The following is a 21,878-nucleotide window of genomic DNA, read 5'->3' as shown; positions in this document are numbered from 1 at the left end:
ATGTAACGTCTGCATTAATCAGTGACACCATGACGGTAATAATCACCAAGTGGTATTGAAATTATTACATATCTTGCCTGCTGAGCCCGAGCTGTTTAATTAGTAAAGATGAAATCCAATGTGGGGTTGATCTATGGTTTATTTTACAGGCGAACAACCCTCATATGCCACACGACAGACAGGCAACATAAGCACTAAATAAGAAACAGGCTGACCTTGCTGGCTGTTTGGTCCATTCCAGGAATTTATACTATACAGACAAAATCATTGGGACTTGAATTAATCAACCAGAAATAGGGCCTTAATTATTTTTAATATTTTTAATGACCATTTGATCTATTTTTTTTAAATATCACACCATCCCCCTTGCCTACAACTGCACTACCACCACCCACATAATTTGGTATTCTGGATAAATGAGACACACTCGACTCCATATAATGTAAATGGTAATCTAAACATACTGTACATCAATTCCATATAACTATCAGGGTGAAGTTAGAGTCCAAGGGCAGTTACCTGAAGAGATGGAGGCCAAGCGGAAAGCATCCTGGTGTCGGCCGGGTGGAACTGGTTCATATGGGGATGAGTCATCCATGTCTCCACCTTAAAGGACAGAATAAGCCACATCAATTACTCAACTCAAGCAACCAAGAGTTTGGTACATTTCATTATTCATTTCATTTAAAAAAAAAAAAAAGGCTCTTCGTCTTTATGTATTTTCCTTTTAAAATGTATTTGGACCTTGTGTGGTTTGATGTAGTAGTGCCACAAAAGCAGCAGCACATTTTCTTTGCTTATAACTGAGATGCTGTTTAGAAGAACAAAAACCAAAAAAAAAAAAAAAATTCAAAGAATCGAATTAGCAGTCCTTCTGTGTGCTTCTGTGTTGTCCCTAATCCCACATTTAACAGTCACAGCCATTCGATGTGAATGGGACTCACTCACCAGCCAGCGATGGTTTTGCATTAGAATCCTGGTTGAAAAATGAAAGCTGTGAGCAGTGATGAACTTGCACCCCCACACACACGACGTATGACTTGATGCATGTACTATATAAAGAGTGTGAAGCAAAACAGAGCACCTAGAGTGAAGGTACCACACATATAGTACATCTCTGCCTGTGAGGGGCACCACTAAAGATAAGAAATGCCTTTATTATTCCCACCAGGGGAAATTTCTATAGCAGAAAGCACACAAGAGCAGATAAAGTGCAAAAACAAGGTAATACTAATCAGAATTTATATACACAGGTATATACAGGTATATACGTACATGTTGAGAAATTTATCGGTATTGGTATTGATGGATGATTGGGATCGTTATAAAACCGTGATTTAGCATATATTTACAACAACAGTACAGTAAAGCACACTGGGAAACTGGAAGCACTGTTGTCAAAACCATATACGTAGTGCTCAGTGGACGTACATCAACATTGCCGCCATATTGAATGTGGCAAGGCTGCGCTGTAAGTGAATACATTACGTAAGTAAATGTGCTTAAATTCATGTGTGGTATGGAGCTCATCAAAGCTCATGTCTTCATCATACACAAGTTTGGTCAAAATCCGTATTTGTGGAGCCAACTTTTAAGAGTTCTGTCTTGTATAATGACTCATTATTCTATCCTACCATTCTCCACCCACATCCTTGTTGTAGAAACTGTGATTTAGCATTGCCCAATCATTGAGCATATCAGGTTAACCTGTGAACCGCTGAACCACTTAAAGGTGACCTATAATGCTTTTTCCACTTGTCTGACCTATAAATGTAGTTAGAATGTTGTATTCTTGTGTTAAACAATGCCAAAGTTTCACATAATGAGGTTTGCTTATTTGGAAGTGAGTTTGGGAGGGCTCAAAAATGCTCGGTTTCAAAGGGAGTGGAAAAAGTGCCCCCTTTGTGATGTCACAGAGAGGCGGACTTCCTTATATGGTTCATTGTTAGGCAGCACTTTGGGTGTGTGAGCAATCACAGCGGAGTGGGCACGCCCAGAGGCAGGCCGTGGGTGGAATAAATTAAATTTTGGCACGAAGCACAAATCAAAGGAAATACAGCTGGAATAGGTGCAGAGTCTGCAAAATCAAAAACGTTTTCTGTGCGGGTTATTGTGTGTAGCTGCTCTATAGGAGTCCATAATTCAATACAAAAGGGTAAAAAAATGAGCATAATAGGTCCCCTTTAAAGGGAGTTTATTAAAGTATGACCAATGGTACTAGCCACGATCATCCAAAGAAATATCTACTTCAAACCACAATAGTAGACGACCTGTTCGTTTGTATCTGTTCAAATGTCTTTTTGTTCATTTGAGCTTTCCAATTGCTGCTAGAAGCCATTTGTTTTAAACTGTCCAAGGTGTTTTTTTGAGAAAGAGATAACATTAAATAAATTCTTCTTCATTTTATAGCAATTAATTTTGCGGTTAAATATTTGAAAGTTCAAATACTTGTTAATAAAGTTGTTTGTGCATGCAGTGCCCGCGCAACCAATTTGTAGATACAGAATATTTTTGTTTTCCAGCCTGTCTCCTGCGAGAATGCCTAATCAGTAAGCAGAAATGAAGACAGCGATAGCATCAGCCATGTGTTGATATTTCACTAAAATCTGTCTTGTAAAAGTTGAATTTGACCATTACAACCTGATGAAACAAAAAACACACACAGACCCACACTGGCATGCTGTAAAAGGGAATGAGAAAAAAACCACAGGGAATTTTCAATCATGTGTCCAGAGGGGAAAGAAAACAAATCTTAGACTTGTGTACATCTGTAAAGTCATTGCTTTATGTGCAGCCCTCTCCCCCTGTTTTCCATCAATATTGACAATCATAACAAGATAGAGAAGCTCTCTGAACACATGGAGCTACTGGCAGCAGAGCGCAGTGTGTGTGTAAATGTGTGTGTAAGTGTGTGTGAGGGAAGAAATGGAAGAAAATGTAATCCTCTAATCCTCAAAGTTTTGAGTGTATGCACTTTTCTTGTTTTCTCCCTTTTGTTTGTACATGGTGATCAAATTATACATCTGAATGTTGGCAGTGTGTGTCCGCCTGCTCGAGACCAGGGACGGAGCGACATCCCTCAGTGTCTTTTAATTACACTTGCATTCTGAAGTTGTGCTGCTTTTTAGACACTTACTCTGTTAGCATCTTTAAGCATCATTCCATGTCTGTGTCTTTCCAGCAGTGGACATTAATGTTATTAATGTAAAGCGGTAAATGATCCCCTGTGGACGTGGCAGGTTTTTTTTTCAGCACACTGTACTGCAGCCAGCAAAGTGAAATAAAAGCTCAATATCCTTTTAAAAACAACAACAAAACAGTCTCCCTGGTTTCATGCTGCACTCAAAATTATGAAAAATGTGCTAATTCAGTCTTAATTGTCAAGAGCCTTCGATGTACTTTTATAACGTGTTTTCATGAGAACTTTGTATTCATATATCACATCCAAACTGGACTATTTTCAAGCTGCATAAGCATGAGGAAATAGCTATTTTTTTTAGAAGCTTCTCCTCATGAATATCTGCATACAAATTATTATTTGCTATTATTTTTCTGACAAATACACCACATGGTGTCACTGTCACTGCCTGAAATTGAAGCCACCAGTCAGACTTCCTTCCATCCATTTTCTGTACCGCTTATCCTCACGGTTGGGTGCTGGAGCCTATCCCAGCTGTCTTCTGGCAAGAGACGGGGTACACCCTGGACTGGTCGCCAGCCAATCACAGGGCACATATAGACAACCAACCATTCACACTCACATTCATACCTATGGACAATTTAGAGTCTCCAAAAACTGAAACGTTACAACCACATCCGTGCTCGAGTTAGGTACTGCATGTTTGGCTTACTTTTGAATATACTGTGAGCATTATATCCCGCCCTCTTCCTGCTCCGAGACGACAAACCAGACACTACATAACAATTACATGTATATTAGTTATGTTACATTCGTTAGTTAAGTTTACCGACAAACATCAGCAATCACTGAACCACACAATGACTGCAAATTATTGATCCCCACTTTGAGACTGTGCATGTACAATGCACATGTACAAAACTGTCATGAGTCATTTTTCACCCCGAGTGGCAGGTTTAACTTAAATTGTGACAAATACAGATATTTATTTGTTCAATTTGTTCTTTTAAACCACTACTGTTAAAAACAATAATACATACAATACAAAAGTGACATATGAAGCCAAAGGCACACACACCAACACAGGCTTAATGCTGGTGACAGGTTGACTATGGGGTTGAAAAACTGTTTTAAAATCTGATCATGACCAGAATTTTACCTTCTGACAGCATTTTCCAACAAAATATTACGGTTAGTGCAGCTCGAAAATCGCTCCCTGACTCTAACATGGTTTTTCAAACATTATTAATCACTGCTTTGTGGTTGGGGCTGCACAGCGGACAAGTGGTTAGCGAGCAGGTCTCACAGCTAGGAGACCCAAGTTCAAGTCCACCCTTGGCCATCTCTGTGTGGAGTTTGCATGCGTGGGTTTTCTCCCACATTCCAAAAACATGCTAGGTTAATTGGTGACTCCAAATTGTCCATAGGTATGAATGTGAGTGTGAATGGTTGTTTGTATATATGTGCCCTGTGATTGGCTGGTGACCAGTCCAGGGTGTACCCCGCCTCTCGCCCGAAGACAGCAGGGATAGGCTCCAGCACTTCCCCCGACCCTCATGAGGATAAGCGGTAGAAAATGAATGAATGAATGATTGTTTTGTGGTTATGTGGTGCGGCTTCTCAAAGGGAGCAAAAGGCTGTCATTGCAGGTTTAAATTACATTACAGCAGGCACAATAATGATAACATAATAATAAAACAATAAGACCGATTACAATGTTACTGTACAGTGTTGCAGTCATAACCTACAACAAGCTAAAACTGAACTAAGAAGACCCATGTGTGGCTTATTATATCTGATTATATCTACTATATTGGTAAATATGAATGTAAAGGTGACTATATTGATGTTATTTAATGTCGAGATGGCTCTAATATTGTTAGAAAATGTACTTTGTAAACAGGTTTTCTATAATTTACGGATAAACTACAAAAATACTATGAAAGTCTTCCATTTATAAAAATATGAATATTCAGTTTTCCTGGTTGGGTTTGGAACCAATTAAAAGTGATAAATGAATGGTAACTGTATATTTGAAAATACAAAATAAAAAACAAACACACAAATGTCAAAAGTAACCCCCAAACGTGAATCTACCCATCCATTTTTCTATGCCGCTTATCCTCACTAGGGTCACCAACCCACACGTACATTTTCCACTAATAACAGCTGAAGAATTGTCACAATAATCCCAGTAAATTCTCATGGAAACTGGATAAATATGGTGATGGCACTGACACCAACAGTCTTCAGAAAAGGCATCCAAAGCATGTTTGTTCCAAGTACTAAACATTGAATGAATGATACAAGTTGGCTGTGTGCTTAAATACCACTGCTCTTAAATAGCGCAGCCAATCAAGAATCATTATCATCAAGCAATAGAAAAAGTCTTCCCAGCTGTTTTGTGATATGATGTTTTTAGCCGCGGGGCAACGATTTATTGCTGTAATTAGACTTCCATTTGCCTTCATTTTGTCTGACAGTACAGAGCATGACAGACCATCAGGCCTTCGCTGAGTCGCAGCATCAGTCATCCTTTTGCATGCATTATCAATGAAGCTCAACTCCCGAGGTGATGGAGATTGTCCTTTTGATTTTCCGTGGCATTCTTGGCAACCTCTTAATGGCTGCAAGCAAAGTCAATTTTAATAACTGTCATTCACAGGTGCCTTATTGTGCTCCTGGTTGATTGATTTCACAGTCTTTGTTTTACTGCAGGCAAATGTTGGGGAAAAGTCACAGCTTTCCTAAATCGTAACAAACAGCAACATAATAGACAGCTGGCCAGTGTTACAAAGATTTTAACAGAAACAAAACAAAAAAAAGTGACAAAAGTTTTGCTGTCAGAGCGCCGAAAAGCTTGCAAATGAGTTGTCAAGAGATCTGGCGAGTCAAATTGCTTTTGAGGAGGAAATGCTTCAATATGTCAAATTCATTACATTAGCATGAGGGGCAAACATGAAGTCAACTGGCAGCACACGTGCATTTTTTCTTTGAATCCCGTTCCCCGGAACGCATCTTGGAGCATAAATTCAGTTTACAGCTCCGCTTTTGAAGTGATATTGACATTTTAAACTCAATTTCAAACCTGACAAATAGAATATTGGATTATCCCGTGGTAATATTTCAAGTCCCATATCCGCATATGGCGGCTGCGTTGTGGCGTTCAGGCGGGCAACCTGAGAGAAAAAAGCGTTTTCCCCTCATATTTCCTTCGGCAATATGTAATGGTAATATGGATAGTTACACACTCTCTTAACTGAAATCATCATTTTTATATATGCCTGGCGCTGGAATATTGAAAACTGGTTTCCTTTTGATAAACTTTCAGTAAAAGGAAATCCTTTTATGATGTCGCCTTAGGTTACACGGATCATTAAAAGCACTGCTGCGGCCTCATCGCATCAACCTTCCAATTTACATTTTACATCAAAACTACAGGCGAATTTGGGTCGCTATACAATTAATACGACTTAAATGTTGCTATCAAACAGCTTAAATATTTAATGTGAAACATGATTAGTGCTTTTTTATGGCTGTGCCGCATACACGGTGGAAGACGAGCCAAATAATTAATTAGGCTGAAGAAGTATTTACCAAATAATTTAACCCCTGCGTGCAAAGATTGGGGAGGACTCTGCTGACAGCAATTTCAATTAAGGACGCTGAGAAAGTGGCAGTCACTAACACACACAGCGAGCCGTGCTGTGATGATAGCCTCCGGGTCTGGAAGTTGACTTGTGAAATGCACTTTCATTTAGTGGCGCTGTGAGGAGTAAGTCTTAATACTCCCATCATGGCCGTATTCACCGTGCAAAAAAAAAAAAAAAAAGACATGGCCTGTCAATCACTCACTGCCCCTTCCAACCTCTAGTACAGAGCAGAGTCACTCTGTTCGAGAAATCCGAACCACGCTATCTTGCCCAGTTCACCTTAGCAATCAAAAAGGGGGCAGCTTTGGTGCTCACATTTAAAGACCAGAGCTTTGAAAGACCTTATTGATCACATATAAAAGCTATCGACAGGTTCTTTCTTATGATGATGAAGTAGCCAGCTGTCGGCCGAGGGGGGGGGGACATATTCAGCATGCAGGAAGCTGCCTCCCCCGACATGTGGGGCAGCCTGGAAAAATGTTCTGCTTATGACAGTGGATGACTAAGGTAATGGCCGGTGACTGCTACCATTGCTCATAGTAATGATGGTTTCACCCAGGAATACTATGTACTTTTGTAAACCCCCCCCCCCCCCCCCCCCGCTGTCCCCTCACTCTTTTCTCTTCCTTAAATGTTCTCCCTCCCTCATTACTTCCCTCTCGCCTTGTCCATTGTTCCACTCGGAGTCTATCGCAGCAGCATCCTTATGAGCCGTCTATTTCAGGCAGTGTGGGATATTAACATGATATTGCGCGTCATAAGCAACTTGTGATATTAACATGATGTAATAGCCTACTCAGAGGATGACCTTGCACAACTGACATTTAAGAAAAGGGAGAAAATAAATCATTCCCCACGAAATGTCCACATTAGTTTTCTCACCAACGCGTTTATCTTTGCATGACTTTTTCTCATGTCAGTATTTTGGACCAGAAGAATAACATTTCTGGCCTCTCACATGTATGTTTATATATCAAACGGTTGTGCATGGATTTTATTTTTTGATGGTGTACTTTCCCCTGTGTCCTATGTCAGCTGGGATAGGCTCCAGCTTCCCTCTGAATATGGATGGATTTTGCATGTGCATGGTTCACTCGGCTGACTTACACACACAGTTGTGTCAATGGCTGTTTTTACATACAGTATGTGTCCTGTGACTGACTAGCGACCAGTTAACCACTGTGTAAGGTTCAAAGCGCACAGACCTCACAGCTAGGAGACCAGGGTTCAATCCCACCCTCGGCCATCTTTATGTGGAGTTTGCATGTTCTCCCCGTGCATGCGTGGGTTTTCTCCGGGTACTCCGGTTTCCTCCCACATTCCAAAAACATGCTAGGTTAATTGGTGACTCCAAATTGTCCATAGGTATGAATGTGAGTGTGAATGGTTGTTTGTCTATATGTGCCCTGTGATTGGCTGGCCACCAGTCCAGGGTGTACCCCGTCTCTCGCCCAAAGACAGCTGGGATAGGCTCCAGCATACCCGTGACCCTAGTGAGGATAAGCGGTAGAAAATGGATGGATGGATGGCTTATTTGGGACCAATTTAATGAAGTACATTTTTAATTTTGAAATTTTCTTCACAGACAGGTGGTTCAGAAATCAAATCTTTACATGCTGTGTTTGTAAAGTTGCGATTCTGAAACAAATATCCTAATATATTTAAACATTTGTACAAATGGTCCTACTAAATTATTAGTGGTGGTGGGGGGGTGAAAGTCTGTCTTCCCCTCTTTGCAGAGGAAGCTTGCTCAGCTAATTAAAGCACTCTCAAAGGTCCCCTACATGAAAGCGCTTCCATTCCAGGAAAGTTGAGGAAATAATGTATGTTGGAGGTGTGCAAGGGATCGTTGAATGTTCTATTCCACTGCAATTCCTGCAAGGCCACATGCATGCACACCAAGCCCAGAGCACTAATGAAAGGGAACTGCAGTGGACTCCCAATAGGTGTTCCAGTCAAAGCAGCATTTTTATAATAATTACTTCCCAGTGATTCCTATACATTCATTTCAAATTCATTCAATTTGGACCACCACAAACAGATCTGGTGCTACCTGTTTGCCCTCATTCATAAACACATTATAATGGGACTGTCTGTTTAACTCTGCTAATTAATTTAACCTGGTCTGCCAGAGAATATGATATAACTCGAAGGATCAGTGTTGCCAACTTAGCAACATTGTTGCCATATGTAGCAACAAAAAGGTACCCTTCAAGTAAAACTTTCACTTTAGCCATATGTATTTAACCAAAATGCCTTTAACAACTATGTCATAACATAAATAACACTATAAAACAACCCTTTTTATATAACACCATGAACTACTTCTAATTTTCACATTTGGAACTGAACTATGTATTTGCGTGTGTGCAATCAAATTTCCCTTCAATGTGTAATCTCCTGAACGCTACACGACTCTCAAGCCTTTTCACTTCCTGATTGCTGCAGAGGCTCTTATACTAGGCAAAGATACATATCAAGATTTTATATAATACACTTTTTAACTGCTTAAAACTGCGCTACACATGATCTCTTCTATTGTGAAGTTGCATCATCACCAATTGTTTACCTCTCATGCAAAAAAAAAAACATAAAAGACGTATAAATACATCTTTGGGCGGTTGGGTTGAAAAAAAAATGTTTACCACAAAGAGATTTCACCTACTCCTATGGTGTCCATTTTAATTACATGCAATTATGCAAATCAGATGGTGATGTAATTACCCCCCCCACCCCCACCACTACCACTGCCGCAAATAGATTATGGTCCTGTGGGACACAAAGCTTTTGTTATAAAGTCAAAGCAAGAAACACTCATTACCCGGAGAGAAGTGCTCCATTGACACGTTATATGCAGCTGCCATTTCCTGCTGAAAGACATTGTTAATAGGTCGCCATTAGCACCACTGCCGGTGGCTTAAACACTCACATTATAACCTCACCTGTTATTTGAGAGGTTTTAAGCTTTAAAATATGGCCTAAAGGCAGTAGGCAACTACTGTGTAGAGAGAACCACACTGCATCACAGTGATCAGATTCAGTACTTCAAATTCATTCACATTGGTAAGAGAAGAACAGAAAATATTTCAATTCAGGGATGGTCATTACGAAGTCAGACACATCCAAAGTAGATATTAATGATGTTGACCAGACAACAAAATAACAGCTTAGTTTGCATAATAGTCGCCAAACATTTATGAAAATCCTGTTTTTCTGCAAAGGGCCACCATGGTGAAAAGGACAGAGGAAAACAACAAACACTGTTGTGTCTATGCGTATATACTGTACATTTACATAGCTGTGTGTCACCACCATCTTCTCATTAAGAGCTCTTCTTTTTAAAAAACGTTATTGACTTCATAAATTTATAGGACCTTGTGTGCCATTACCTAGGTAATTTACTGCAGCATCTTGCAGCTGTAGGGCTTTTTAAGAGCCTTGTGATTTGTTTTAATATGGGATTACTATTATTATTATTATTATTATATCATATTATATAAGGATTGCGTGTTCACTCAGCCAGTTAATAGCTCTACTGATATTCCGTTAACAGTGGAGAAAGGATGTTGCACAAATTACCACTACAGTTTATAGGCCAAGCGTGGAAGATATTTAATGTCAAAATAATGAAATCCAAACTCTTTATTCTGGTTCAGGAAGTGTTAGCGTGCACTGTTTTAGGAACAATTAATGGTCAGCGGCAGTGATCTTTTTTCGGTCTCGCTTGATAGGGCAAAGAACCATATTTGGTATCATCAGTTTGTGTCACTATACGTCTCGCTAAAAGGCAGTAGAACCATTTTGTGTTGTTTTTTTCCCGAAGAAAAAAGTCTGAAGACATAAATAAGACTTCCATTTGTGTGTGCTCTCATAAATATGTTCCAGAGGGGAGCAAAGCAGGTGGCAGAGTGACATCGGGGGTTCATCTTTTAGTTTCAGCTTGTTGTGGGTTATGACTGTATGGGAGTCACAACACTATGCCAAGAAATATAATATTCATATTGGTTTTTTTTTCTTTTTCAACAGAATTTTCAGTGGTTACACGCTCCGCTAGCTGCGAACGGTAGAGAAGTTGATAATAAACTGTGATGTATCTTTTTAAAATGAAAAAATGAAAAAACAGAGGAGCAGAGAGTGGGGAAAGCTTGGGGGAGAGGAGAGAGCCTCGGTAGCTTACAGCCATGCCCATATAAAGACGTCCGCTCCACTGTGACATCACAAAGGATGAGTTTGACCACGCCTTTAGAAACCGAGCGTTTTGAGCCATACCAAACTTCTTTCAGGGCTCACTTCCAAATGCGCAAACCTCATTATATGAAACTTCATTTAACACCAAAATACAACATTCTAACTACATTTATAGGTCAGAAAAATGGAAAAAGCAAAGGTCCCCTTTAAAGAAAAATGTCTTGTTCAAAACAGAAGTAGACTGGACATGAAAAGTGGATTTAAAATAGTACACACACAATGGTACAGTAAAATCATGTTATATAACTGGAGAGTGACAAGGGTCTTTGATAAGGGAGCTTTCTTAGGGGTTATCGTCACTATTTAGTTTTTGAGAGCCTTTATCTTCCTGTCATTTGGCCTTTAAAATCTCAACGAAAGCCAAAAAAAAAAAAAAAACTAGGGACGCAGACATTTATCAAGGTCATATTGAACGTCTGTCTGTGAACTGATCTACAAGGTACTTTCATGGTGCCTTAGATGGAATGGCAAAGTCACACTTTGTTCTAGAGAATAAAGATGTTCATGGTGAGGTTACTGTCTCATTTCAAAGATAATCTTTTCTTCTGTAAGAACAAATCAGCCACGCTATTTAAGTGATCCTCATTTTAGCACCACTTGCCATTCAAAAGGCTTACTTGCGGGAAAGTCTTTTTGTTTAAAGAGTACATTTACAAAAGAAATTCTGTCCACCTTTTTCCTGCAATCATTTCCATGTCTGACACCACAGTATGTCCTTGAATTATACCATGCCTGTGATCAAAATGCTCATTTATTCTCAGCCAAGTTTAGACAGAAAAATCAGATGGAAGACAATGGATAAAAAGGGACAAATAAATGGTTACTTTTTTGGTTTTCCAAAATCTTACAATTATGTGAAAAGACATCACTCACGTCAAGTGGTTAACAGGCTGGCAATAAACTCGGGAGATCGGAACAAATCTCAGCTTGGTCACATCTCTGTGTGGAGTTTGGATGTTTTCCCATTCTCCGGGTACTCTGGTTTCCTCCCACATTCCAAGGTTAAGTAATGACTACAAATTGTCCATAGGTATGAATGTCAGCGTGAATTATTGTGTGATTGGATCTCACCCGAAGTCAGCTCCAGCATTCCCCTGTGACACTAGCGAGGAGAAGCTGCATCAAAAATGAATGGATGATAATAGATTTACAATTGATAATACAATTGGGGCAGAATAAGCAAATAATTATTAACATACACAGCCAAGCCTCGGTTTTTGATTATTTTTTTGCCAAAACATTTTCAAAAGAATTTTGCAGCAGTTTTCTTACACTTTCTTTGTTATTGTAGTGCGCAACTAACATGTTTGTTTGCCTTGGACTGTATTATTCCACAACATCGAGTGCATTTTTTATTGAGTGCTAAATAATCCGCCATGGGGCCAAAGAAAGCTGTGAGTGCCAGAAATGTGAAAAAGAAGGTGAGAAACACGATTAAATAAAACAAATTAGAATAATAACTCATCACAGAGTACAAAGATGGCGTCCCCTTCCATCTGTTCCTTGCCCTCTTCACCAATAAGAGTCTTCTATAAAGTTAAAAGTGAAATATAATGTAAAAGTTAAATATTCATTAATCAATTTCATTTGTCATTTATAATTATTTCCACATGTTTTTCTGCAGGAATTTATTTTTTTTTCACATATTTGGGTGTCCGGCACAGATTATTTGGATTTGCATTATGTCCAATGGGAAAAATTGCTTAGGCTTTTGTACCTTTCAATTACAAAACTTTGGTACCACTGTACGTATATGGTTGAGTGTGGAATGATATTCTGAACTCCTGTTTCCATGCAGTGTGTTTATTGAGCTGTGTAGATCACAGGAGCCCATCTTCCCATCGCTGGCGTTATGTTCCCCTTCCTCAGACAGCTAACTAGTTTTGTCTGAATCAATAGCACTTGCTGCACTTTTTGCAAAATGTATCATCCAGTCCTGAAACTCTTTCTAAATGTTCCATCTGCCTTTGGTCACGGCAAAGTGTCAATATGTGCATACAGTGTTTGCCTTCATGCTAGCAATGTATCCATTTTTACCTCAGGTGCATTCTTGTTGCTTGTCGCATATGAACAAACCATAGTCAAAGTGATGTGTAATGATTTTGGATTCAGGGCTTTTGTGTTTGTTTCCAGAGAAGAGTGTTTGTAGTACATGGATTGTTAATAAAAGCAAACTCCACTGCACAATGGATGATTAGATTAAAGCTGTGCTGTGAGAGCTTTGCCATTTGGGATAAAGCAGCTTCATCTCCAAAAGTGACACAGGACTAAGAACAAGGTGCTGCAGAGGAATGAGACACAACCTCTGTGAAGGACACATTACAGACTGCAAGACAGGACAGTCAGACAACTGCCATGATGCATTCAAATACAAACAAAAGTCATGAGAAGAAGGAACAAAACAACATGGGCAACCAGACAGAGAGGCACAGAAGGCCTAGGGAGCATCCGTGTCATTCAATTTGCCTTGAACTCATGACAGGCACCCTCTGCTGCCATCAGTGTGATGAAGTGAAGCTGGTGCTATGAGCAGTCAACCCGGGGAATCACTTCACGGATCACAACACAAAAGCCCACAATCCTCAAAAGCATTTCCACCATTACGCCGCATGTCAAAACAGCTGAGTGCATCATGTTCTTTACATGGCAACACTGCTGCTTGTGCCTCTGTGGGATTAGGGACTCGGAGTATAGTGCCAAGCCGTACTTCTTGAGGTTAAACTCCCTTTTCTACACTATAAGGCCCAGAGCAGTATTCTGCACTTTTTTGGGAATTGTCATTCACAATCCTTATGTGAAACACAAACACACATTTCTTTCCCTTTTCTGTGTATATTCCAGAGTGAGAAAATAAGTTAATATGAGCTCAAAATAGTCAATAGTCAAATAGTCAAAATAGGTATATCGCAATGACAGCATTGTAAGCTAGCTGATACTAACTTGTTTTCTTGTGTTGTAATGCACAGAAAAGGGAAATAAATGTGTGTTCATGTTTCACGTAAGGATTGTGAATGTTGGGCAAAATTCCCAAAAACGTGCAGCATACTGCTCTACTCATTTTCGGTCCTTTGTATTGAGTTGTGGACTCCAATAGAGCAGCTACACACCATAACCCGCACAGCTTTCTAGATCTTCCAGAATCTGCACCTATTCCAGCTGTATTTCCTTGGATTTCCAAAACGTCTGTTTTTCGTATTGCACCCACCTACAGCCCATCTCTGGGCACGGCCGATTTGTAAAACTAACAGCTGGATGTAGCCTGTGAATTTTCACAAGGCTCAATGTGATGTCACAGTGAGCCGGTGTTAGAGAAAACTGTCTGAAACTGGGTGTTCAGAGTCACCTCAAACTTCTATCAGGGCTCACTTCCAAATGCGCAAACCTCATTATCTGAAACTCTGGCACTGTTTAACACAATAAAACAACATTCTAGCAACATTTATAGGTCAGAAAAGTGGAAAAAGCACAAGTCCCCTTTAATATGAAACACACTAAGGGCAGATGGCCGTCAGGGAGAGGTGACTTTTTAACCTTCTAAATGTGTTGCACTGTGAAATCCAGGGTTTCAGAGTTACAACAAGAGTGCTATTTTATGCGCCGCATAAGTGGACACATAAGGGCCGTTGGGCGTTACAATCGTAACCTAATTACATGGTAATATGGAACACTTTAGGTGAAAAACAATAAGTCTACCATAACAGGTCCACCTAATGTAATCCCATTATGACTCCATTACCTCAGAGAGGATGGAGCAAGCAGGAAAGCATGTATTTTTCATCCGGGGTTTAAAGTATCTCCTTAAGAGGACACAAGGGGATTGAGCATCAACAAAGTACATCTTCCTATAACCTCTATAGCCTCTGAAGGTCTACTCGACATTAAGACCTGAGGTTCAGTCAAGTGGGCCATCGGTAGTGGAGTGGCTCGCGTATTGTACCTGACTTTCATGCAGATGCTGTGAGAACAATTCTCAAAGTCATTTATATATATACTACGTATATAAAATGTGGTTTTCTGTGTGCTTTGGGAACTTCTGTAGACAATTTATTTTCTGCCTGCCCTCATCTCTCTCAAATAAAATGGTTCTTTGCCAAGAGTGGACAATCATTCTCCCACTAGTGTGTTTTTTTTTGACTGATGCATTCATTGGGCGCAATTTCTCAATTTCGGAAGCATATTTCCATGTTCATGTTATCATCAATTGCTGCAATTTGAGTAGAAATCAGGTGCCCCCTACCTTCAGTGAGTCCCATGTGGATGGTCCAGTAGTTCTGAAGACACTGCAGCTCCTTCTTCATGCCTCTCTTGCAGCGGCAGTCGTACAGTGGACTGACCAGCAGCACCTCCAAGGCCGCTTGGCACTCCCTGTTGTTGTCCAGCATGGCTTCCTTCTCCTTACCCACAAGGCACTGCCGCATCACGCGGTACCGAGAGCTGCAGTGAGGGTTCTGGTTGCACATGTCACTCGCCTGGATGCAGTCCACCCATTCCGATGGAGCGCCTTCGGACCCGGGGTTGCCATCCGCCAAGGGCACCACGGACAAAGCCGAGGAACCGTCCCACGAACAGGCCATTTCATCTACAAGGAGACAATTGTTAGTGTTTAGTGCTTAAGATCAGGGTCATAAACTGGTTATTTAGTCCCGTTTTATGGAAGCAACAGTTTGGACGAGGAAACAATAAATAGGTTTGATGGCCTGTGACAAGGCGTGCTGAAAGCAGAACGCTAAAATCCTTCATGGTCCGCTGGAGTCTTTGTGCAACACAGGCCATTTGTCACAATGTTATGCAACAATGTTATTGAAATGTTATTTTTTCGTCCTTTGGTTTATTTCAAGTCACCAAGCAATTACTCAAAATCAAAATGTAAATATTTGCTAAATATATCACATGTAATTTAAAGTGCATTTGTTAATCACATGTTGTATGTCTTTATTCCTGGGGAATAATATGGGACCACAGGTGCATCCACATGACATAAGTGAAGCTCCAGTCTCAACCCACTCCCACCGACACGCAAGTGCAGCGAAGAGTGGTGAAAGGACAAGAGCGACCCCTTGTGGGCATCTTCAAAACAGAGCCTGATGATGGACTGCATCAGAAAGGGACATCGGGTACAAGAGTGCAATCCAGTGCATTACTAATTACTCTTTTTCAGGACTTTGACATACCTGTGATTTATTTTTCATAGTACTCCAGCAAGTAAAATGAGAAAATATGTTTATGAAACAATTAGCCATTTTAATACCAACAAATACATTCCGAATTTCATGCATTTTTACCTGAATTTCCGTGCATGGCACTTCATTGCAATATATATTACAACATGCATTTACTTCCCAAAAGTCACCTACTTTTTAGCTTTGCTTTAAAAATGGCAAAATACTGCTAATTTACATGTATTTGCATAGTTCACAGCTCACCTAAGAGCAGAAAAAAGCTGCAGATGCACATCCACGCAGTGAGGGACTTCATGTTCACGCAAGAATAAAGGATGTGGATTCCAATGAGTTTTCTGTTGGGTTTTTTATCCCAAAGATTAATCCGCCTCTCAAGAAGAAAAAAAGAACAATATCCTCATTCAACTCCAAATACCAGTGCACCTGCAAGAACCATCGATGCAATAATAATAATAATCCACTGTTTTAATTTACATCAACTAAGAAGACACCGCTACTGAAAAAGAAGTCACTGAGTCAATCCACGAAAGCAGCTTGTCAACGTCCATATGCGCTCATAGCGACCAACTAGTGAAGACTTCATCTCTCGGCATTCTTACTCCTCTGTGGAAACTCTTAAGTCCTTCAAATGTGTTCCCCCCTCAAGTGGAAGTGTGTGTCAGCGGTTAGTATCTGTAATGAAGTCAAAGTCAAACTGAGCTCAGACAGGAAGTGCTGCCTACCTCCCAGTGAACGCAGCACTGACTGCACGCTGGTGGAGGCATCGCAAGGGTTTTATTAGAGGGGTTAGAGTTTGTCGGAGCCCGCTAGAGGGCGCTGTAAGGGGATGACCTCATTGGTGAACGTGTAAATGCAAGGGAGGCTATGTAACATGTGGCTGCAGGAACCTTGGAAGAATGCTACTGGAATGGGGGGGGGGGGGGGGGGGGGGTGACCTCCCTTCACTTGTGTTATAACCGGTGCAGCACTTCTTAGGTACATATGCATCTTGAGTTGATTTCAAATTTGTACAGTGGAGACAGTACAGTGGAGTTCCAAATAATATAGATTTTTAAGATGCATTTCTTAGCTGTCTTACAATTGTAAAAAGCACTGTTCATATTGAAACCCCAAAACATCATTTAAAGGCATAGTTCACATTTTTTTATGACATCCCTATCGGCAGTGTAGTGCATCAACTGTGACTTACCAGTCCAGGGTGTACTCTGCCCAGTACAGTGGAGGTCCAAATAATATAAATATTAAGATGCATTTCTTAGCTGTCTTACAATTGTAAAAAGCACTATTCATAATGAAACCCCAAAACATCATTTAAAGGGATAGTTCACATTTTTTGATGACATCCCCATCGGCAGTGTATAGGCTCCAGCATCAACTGTGACTTACCAGTCCAGGGTGTACCCTGCCTCTCGTTCAAAGACAGCTGGGATAGGCTCCAGCATACCCTTGACCAAGTTCGGGTTGAGTTTAGGATAGGGGCTAGGTTTAGGGCTTGTAGTTCCGGCATTATGTTAATGCTAGTGGTTAAACTCCATTCCCATTCCCAATCATTGTAATGCCATTTTTACCTTGCGTTATGTTACATATACATCATACATTTCTTTAATATTAGCAATAGCTCCCAGTATAATACGATGCACTGCAATCCATTCATTCATTCATCGCGGGGGGAGCCTATCCCAGCTGTCTTCGGGTGAGAGGCGGGGTACACCCTGGACTGGTCGCCAGCCAATCACAGGGCACATATAGACAAACAACCATTCACACTCACATTCATACCTATGGACAATTTGGAGTCACCAATTAACCTAGCATGTTTTTGGAATGTGGGAGGAAACCGGAGTACCCGGAGAAAACCCACACATGCACGGGGAGAACATGCAAACTCCACACAGAGATGGCCGAGGGTGGAATCGAACCCTGGTCCTCCTAGCTGTGAGGTCTGCGCGCTAACCAGTCGACCGCAGTGCCGCTCACTGCAATCCACTACCACGATAATAAACATATCGTTCAATTAATACCTCTATGACAGCACCAATCAAAACTGAGCGTTTTGTATTCTGCCCACTAAGCTCATTTCAGTCTTCATCCACATTTTATTCATGGTGGTGTGACAGAAATCAAAGAAATTCCGAGGAGATTTGTTACAGTGGATTCAAAGTTGGCCTCCCCAAATGACAACATTCATTTGAGCAATATCCTGGCACATGGCATCTGTGTTGCCTTTGATTGAAAGGCAGATTAAAGATATGGCACAATGCATGGTATTATATTTGTTCTCAGAGGTGGGGGAGGGGGGGGGGTGAAAAGACCGGACAAGCCTACAGAATGTGCCATTTTTCAAAGTGGTTTCACATTAAACAAAATGACTTTGTTGTACATCATCGCTCATATGGTAGCGAGGATGTCATAAATCTTAGCAAATCTTGAAAACAAAAGTCTCCATTTAAAGGCAGTGACAGTGACAAAGTGCCGGGCGGCTGACTCATAATGATGCTTGACTGTCAGCCCAGGCTGCCATTATAATGGTGAATTCTTCATTCCACTTGTGTTGGTCTGAGTTTCTTCTCGTCTCCCTCTGGAGTTTTGGGGGTCTCTCAGAATCATCCACTGCACTATATCCTGCAACTGCCCTGTGGTTCGGATCATGCATTACAATTGTTGAATAAAAGTTCCATTACATCACAACATCACAGCTACCTTGGAAACTACAGTACTTTTTTTCTTTTATTTCAACTGCCAAAAAACATAAAATTTCACTTGCCAAAGTAATTTTTCACTCAAGGGCAGTTACCTAAGCAGCAGGGGGGTGACATTTTTATTAGCTGAAATGTCAAAAACTGTCGTTAGATAGACATTATGTCTTTTCTTCTCACATTCAAGGGGTTCCATTGCTGTGTTACAGTCAGTGACCGGAGTCCAATGAGATCCAATATTATACAAGAGCTGTGTCAGAAAATGTCTTTATAAAAATAATGATCTCAACAGTTTTGACTAGCACTATCCCAGAGGTATTCAGTAAAACTTTACAATAAGGTAAACAAAAATACAGTAGTTAATGAGGAACGACCCACCCTAAACACTACTCATTAGGTCCTTATTAGTTCTTAATTAGTTCTGTAATCTCTGCTTGGGTATCTCTGTGTAGAGTTTGCATGTTCTCCCCATTTAGCTTACGCTACCTCCGTCAATAAAGGCAGCATAGATACAGCGACAACATTACAATGTCCGCTCTCCTTGAGATGGCTCTGTGTTCCCGCACAAGACGTGTGCTCCAGTGCTCAGGTAAAAAAAAAAATCACTGACAGCAAACAAGCATCTTGTTGACTCTTTGTAGCAAACTTGTGGTATGAGCTAGAGAAGTCCGTTATGTAAATGGAGCATTGTTGGTATTTTTTTAGTTTTTTTTTGTGATGCTTAAGCGTCAAAATACGTATTTCCAATGACCTTCATTGTTATCTAGTTGAAATTAACTCATTTTCATGCACTATAATGCCCAGAAAAGGGAAATAAATATGTGTTCATGTTTCATATAAGGATTGTGAAAGATGGGCAAAATTTCACAAAAAGTGCAGTTTCCCTTTAAGCTCTGCATGATTAATAATATATAAACTAATAGCAAGTGTCCCATTGTATTGCATTATGACATCAGTTTTGCTGGTGTACCTAATGTTGCGGCCAATAGGTGTGCTGTATCTCACATGCATGCTGCATTTTTCCACAGAAGGAGGACACACTGCAGAGAGATGCTCACACATGCGCCACACATGCCTCTTTTCTCGCATACATCTTGTATTATTCTAAAAGAATATATAGCACACACTATAAGCACTTACACGCACACACATTGCATGCAAATCAGTCAGTTGATGCTGCAGACTGTGACGATAACATGTGAACAAAGAGCACAGCACTGAGGGGAGAAATGCCTGCCTCTGAGAAGTGTGACTAATATGCTGAATATGGAACACATCATGATGTATTTGCAGGCAAATAATGACAATGATAACACATAAGACTCACGAGAGGTCAGATGAGCGCTTATAGTCACAAAGTGTCAGCTTCAAATGAGGCGAGACAAGCTCGCACACAAACACAGTAAGCTGCATCGTAAGCACTAGTGCAGCACTTTACAGTAGAAGTAAAACTTATCAAGAAGAACACCTTGAATTGACCATTGATTTCCATTCTTAGTGTCTCATTTTGGGTCTAGGTTGAATGAAATGTGTCTGCAGCTGCCTTGATAAGGTTTTGTTTCGCCTTGCAGATTAGCAAACACAAAATTTAACTCGGGGGTTAACTGAGGGCAAAGGTCACCTGGATCTGTCTGCCATGCACGTTGCAGGTGCTAATAAACTAAACATTAAGCACACACACTGTCAGGCTTGCATGGAGAGGTTAAGCATGACTGATTAGATTAGGAATTATGAGCTAATTAATGCGTATCTTGGGAGACTCGCGCAGCATGCTTATTAGACCCTGGTCGAGCACAGAACATGGCTCTAAAATTACTGTTGGTAATTCTCAATGTATTTTATGTGGCATTAAATTAATTACAACAATATGCTGTCAGTCAAACCTTCCTGTTTTGTTAATTTTGTTACAGCAGATATAGTGAAACACGGTCATGAAATGGAATGACAGACCGATCTCTAACAATATTCATAGATAACCACACACTGCTTATGCCAAAATTTTGTTTTGGGCTTAATCAATAATGGTTAGCATAAAGGTTAGCGTGTATAAAAACATGTGCAAAGTTGATAGTGCTGATCTAATAACAGCAATGGAATACATTTTACGTTTTTGCCTCATGAATATGCAGAATACATGAACATTATCATAACACAGAGAGTACTGGGAGGAGGAGATACAAATATAGTCATTTTGATCTGATTTATTAAATTCTGAAACCTGTGGTTTTGCGTGTATTTTTAGCATGTTTCGGAGAGCAGTCGCAAAGTGCAAACACCACATGTTGCAGTGTAAAACATTCCATCCAGCCATCCAATTTCTATGCCGCTTCTATCCTCACTAGGGTTGCGGGTATGCTGGAGCCAATCTCAGCTGACTATGTGCTGACTAGTGGGGGGTAAACTCTGGACTGGTCGCCAGCCAATGGCAGGGCACATATAATGTAAAACTATTGTGCTTTTTCCACTTTTCTGACCTATGAATGTAGTTAGAATGTAGTATTCTCGTGTAAAACGATGCCAGAGTTTCGGATTGGCTCAAAACGTTTGGTTTCAAAAGGTGTGGTAAACTGCCCCTTTGTGACATCACAGAAGAACTTCCTTATATATAAATTCTCTGCTCTACCCCCTAGCTCTGCTTCCCCCACTCTTCCCCAAACGCTACTCCACTGTTTATTTGCTAGTAATGCCTCAAAAGGGAACGCCACATTTGTTTACAATTCCTAAAAACGCTACCATCAGGCACAAATGGTTGGAGTTATCAACTCACTCTATCATCAACTCCTATACCGTTTAATGTTAGCGGCACAAACCAGAACTCTTTCTATGCAAGTGGGAGTGTGACCAACCCCAGCAGAGTGCACATAACTGGAGCCAGGCCATGGATGGAATACATTAAAACGACAATTTTCACGAAAACCACAAAATCCAAAGAAATACAGCTGAATAGGTGCAGATTCTGGAA

At 40.5% G+C, this 21,878-nt stretch overlaps 1 protein-coding gene across 1 annotated transcript in view; it reads right to left on the bottom strand.

The window, feature by feature from the left end:
• Positions 1-16,964, bottom strand: part of LOC131128017 (GDNF family receptor alpha-2-like) — a 72,794-nt gene extending 55,830 nt beyond the window's left edge. The window contains exons 1-3 of the mRNA XM_058070486.2: positions 16,464-16,964; positions 15,278-15,619; positions 520-606 (exon numbers count right to left, since the gene is read on the bottom strand). Coding sequence (XP_057926469.1) covers positions 520-606; positions 15,278-15,619; positions 16,464-16,515 — 481 coding nt within the window. The 5' untranslated portion in view covers positions 16,516-16,964. The remainder of the gene's footprint in view (positions 1-519; positions 607-15,277; positions 15,620-16,463) is intronic.
• Between the last annotated feature and the right edge of the window lie 4,914 nt (positions 16,965-21,878).

This window comes from Doryrhamphus excisus, linkage group LG3 (genome assembly GCF_037039965.1).
Source record: "Doryrhamphus excisus strain RoL-2023G ecotype Guam linkage group LG3, RoL_Dexc_Guam_v1.1, whole genome shotgun sequence".
NCBI lineage: Eukaryota > Metazoa > Chordata > Actinopteri > Syngnathiformes > Syngnathidae > Doryrhamphus > Doryrhamphus excisus.
The sequence above is the reverse complement of the archived record's forward strand: the minus strand, read 5'-3'. Positions and strand labels throughout refer to the sequence as shown.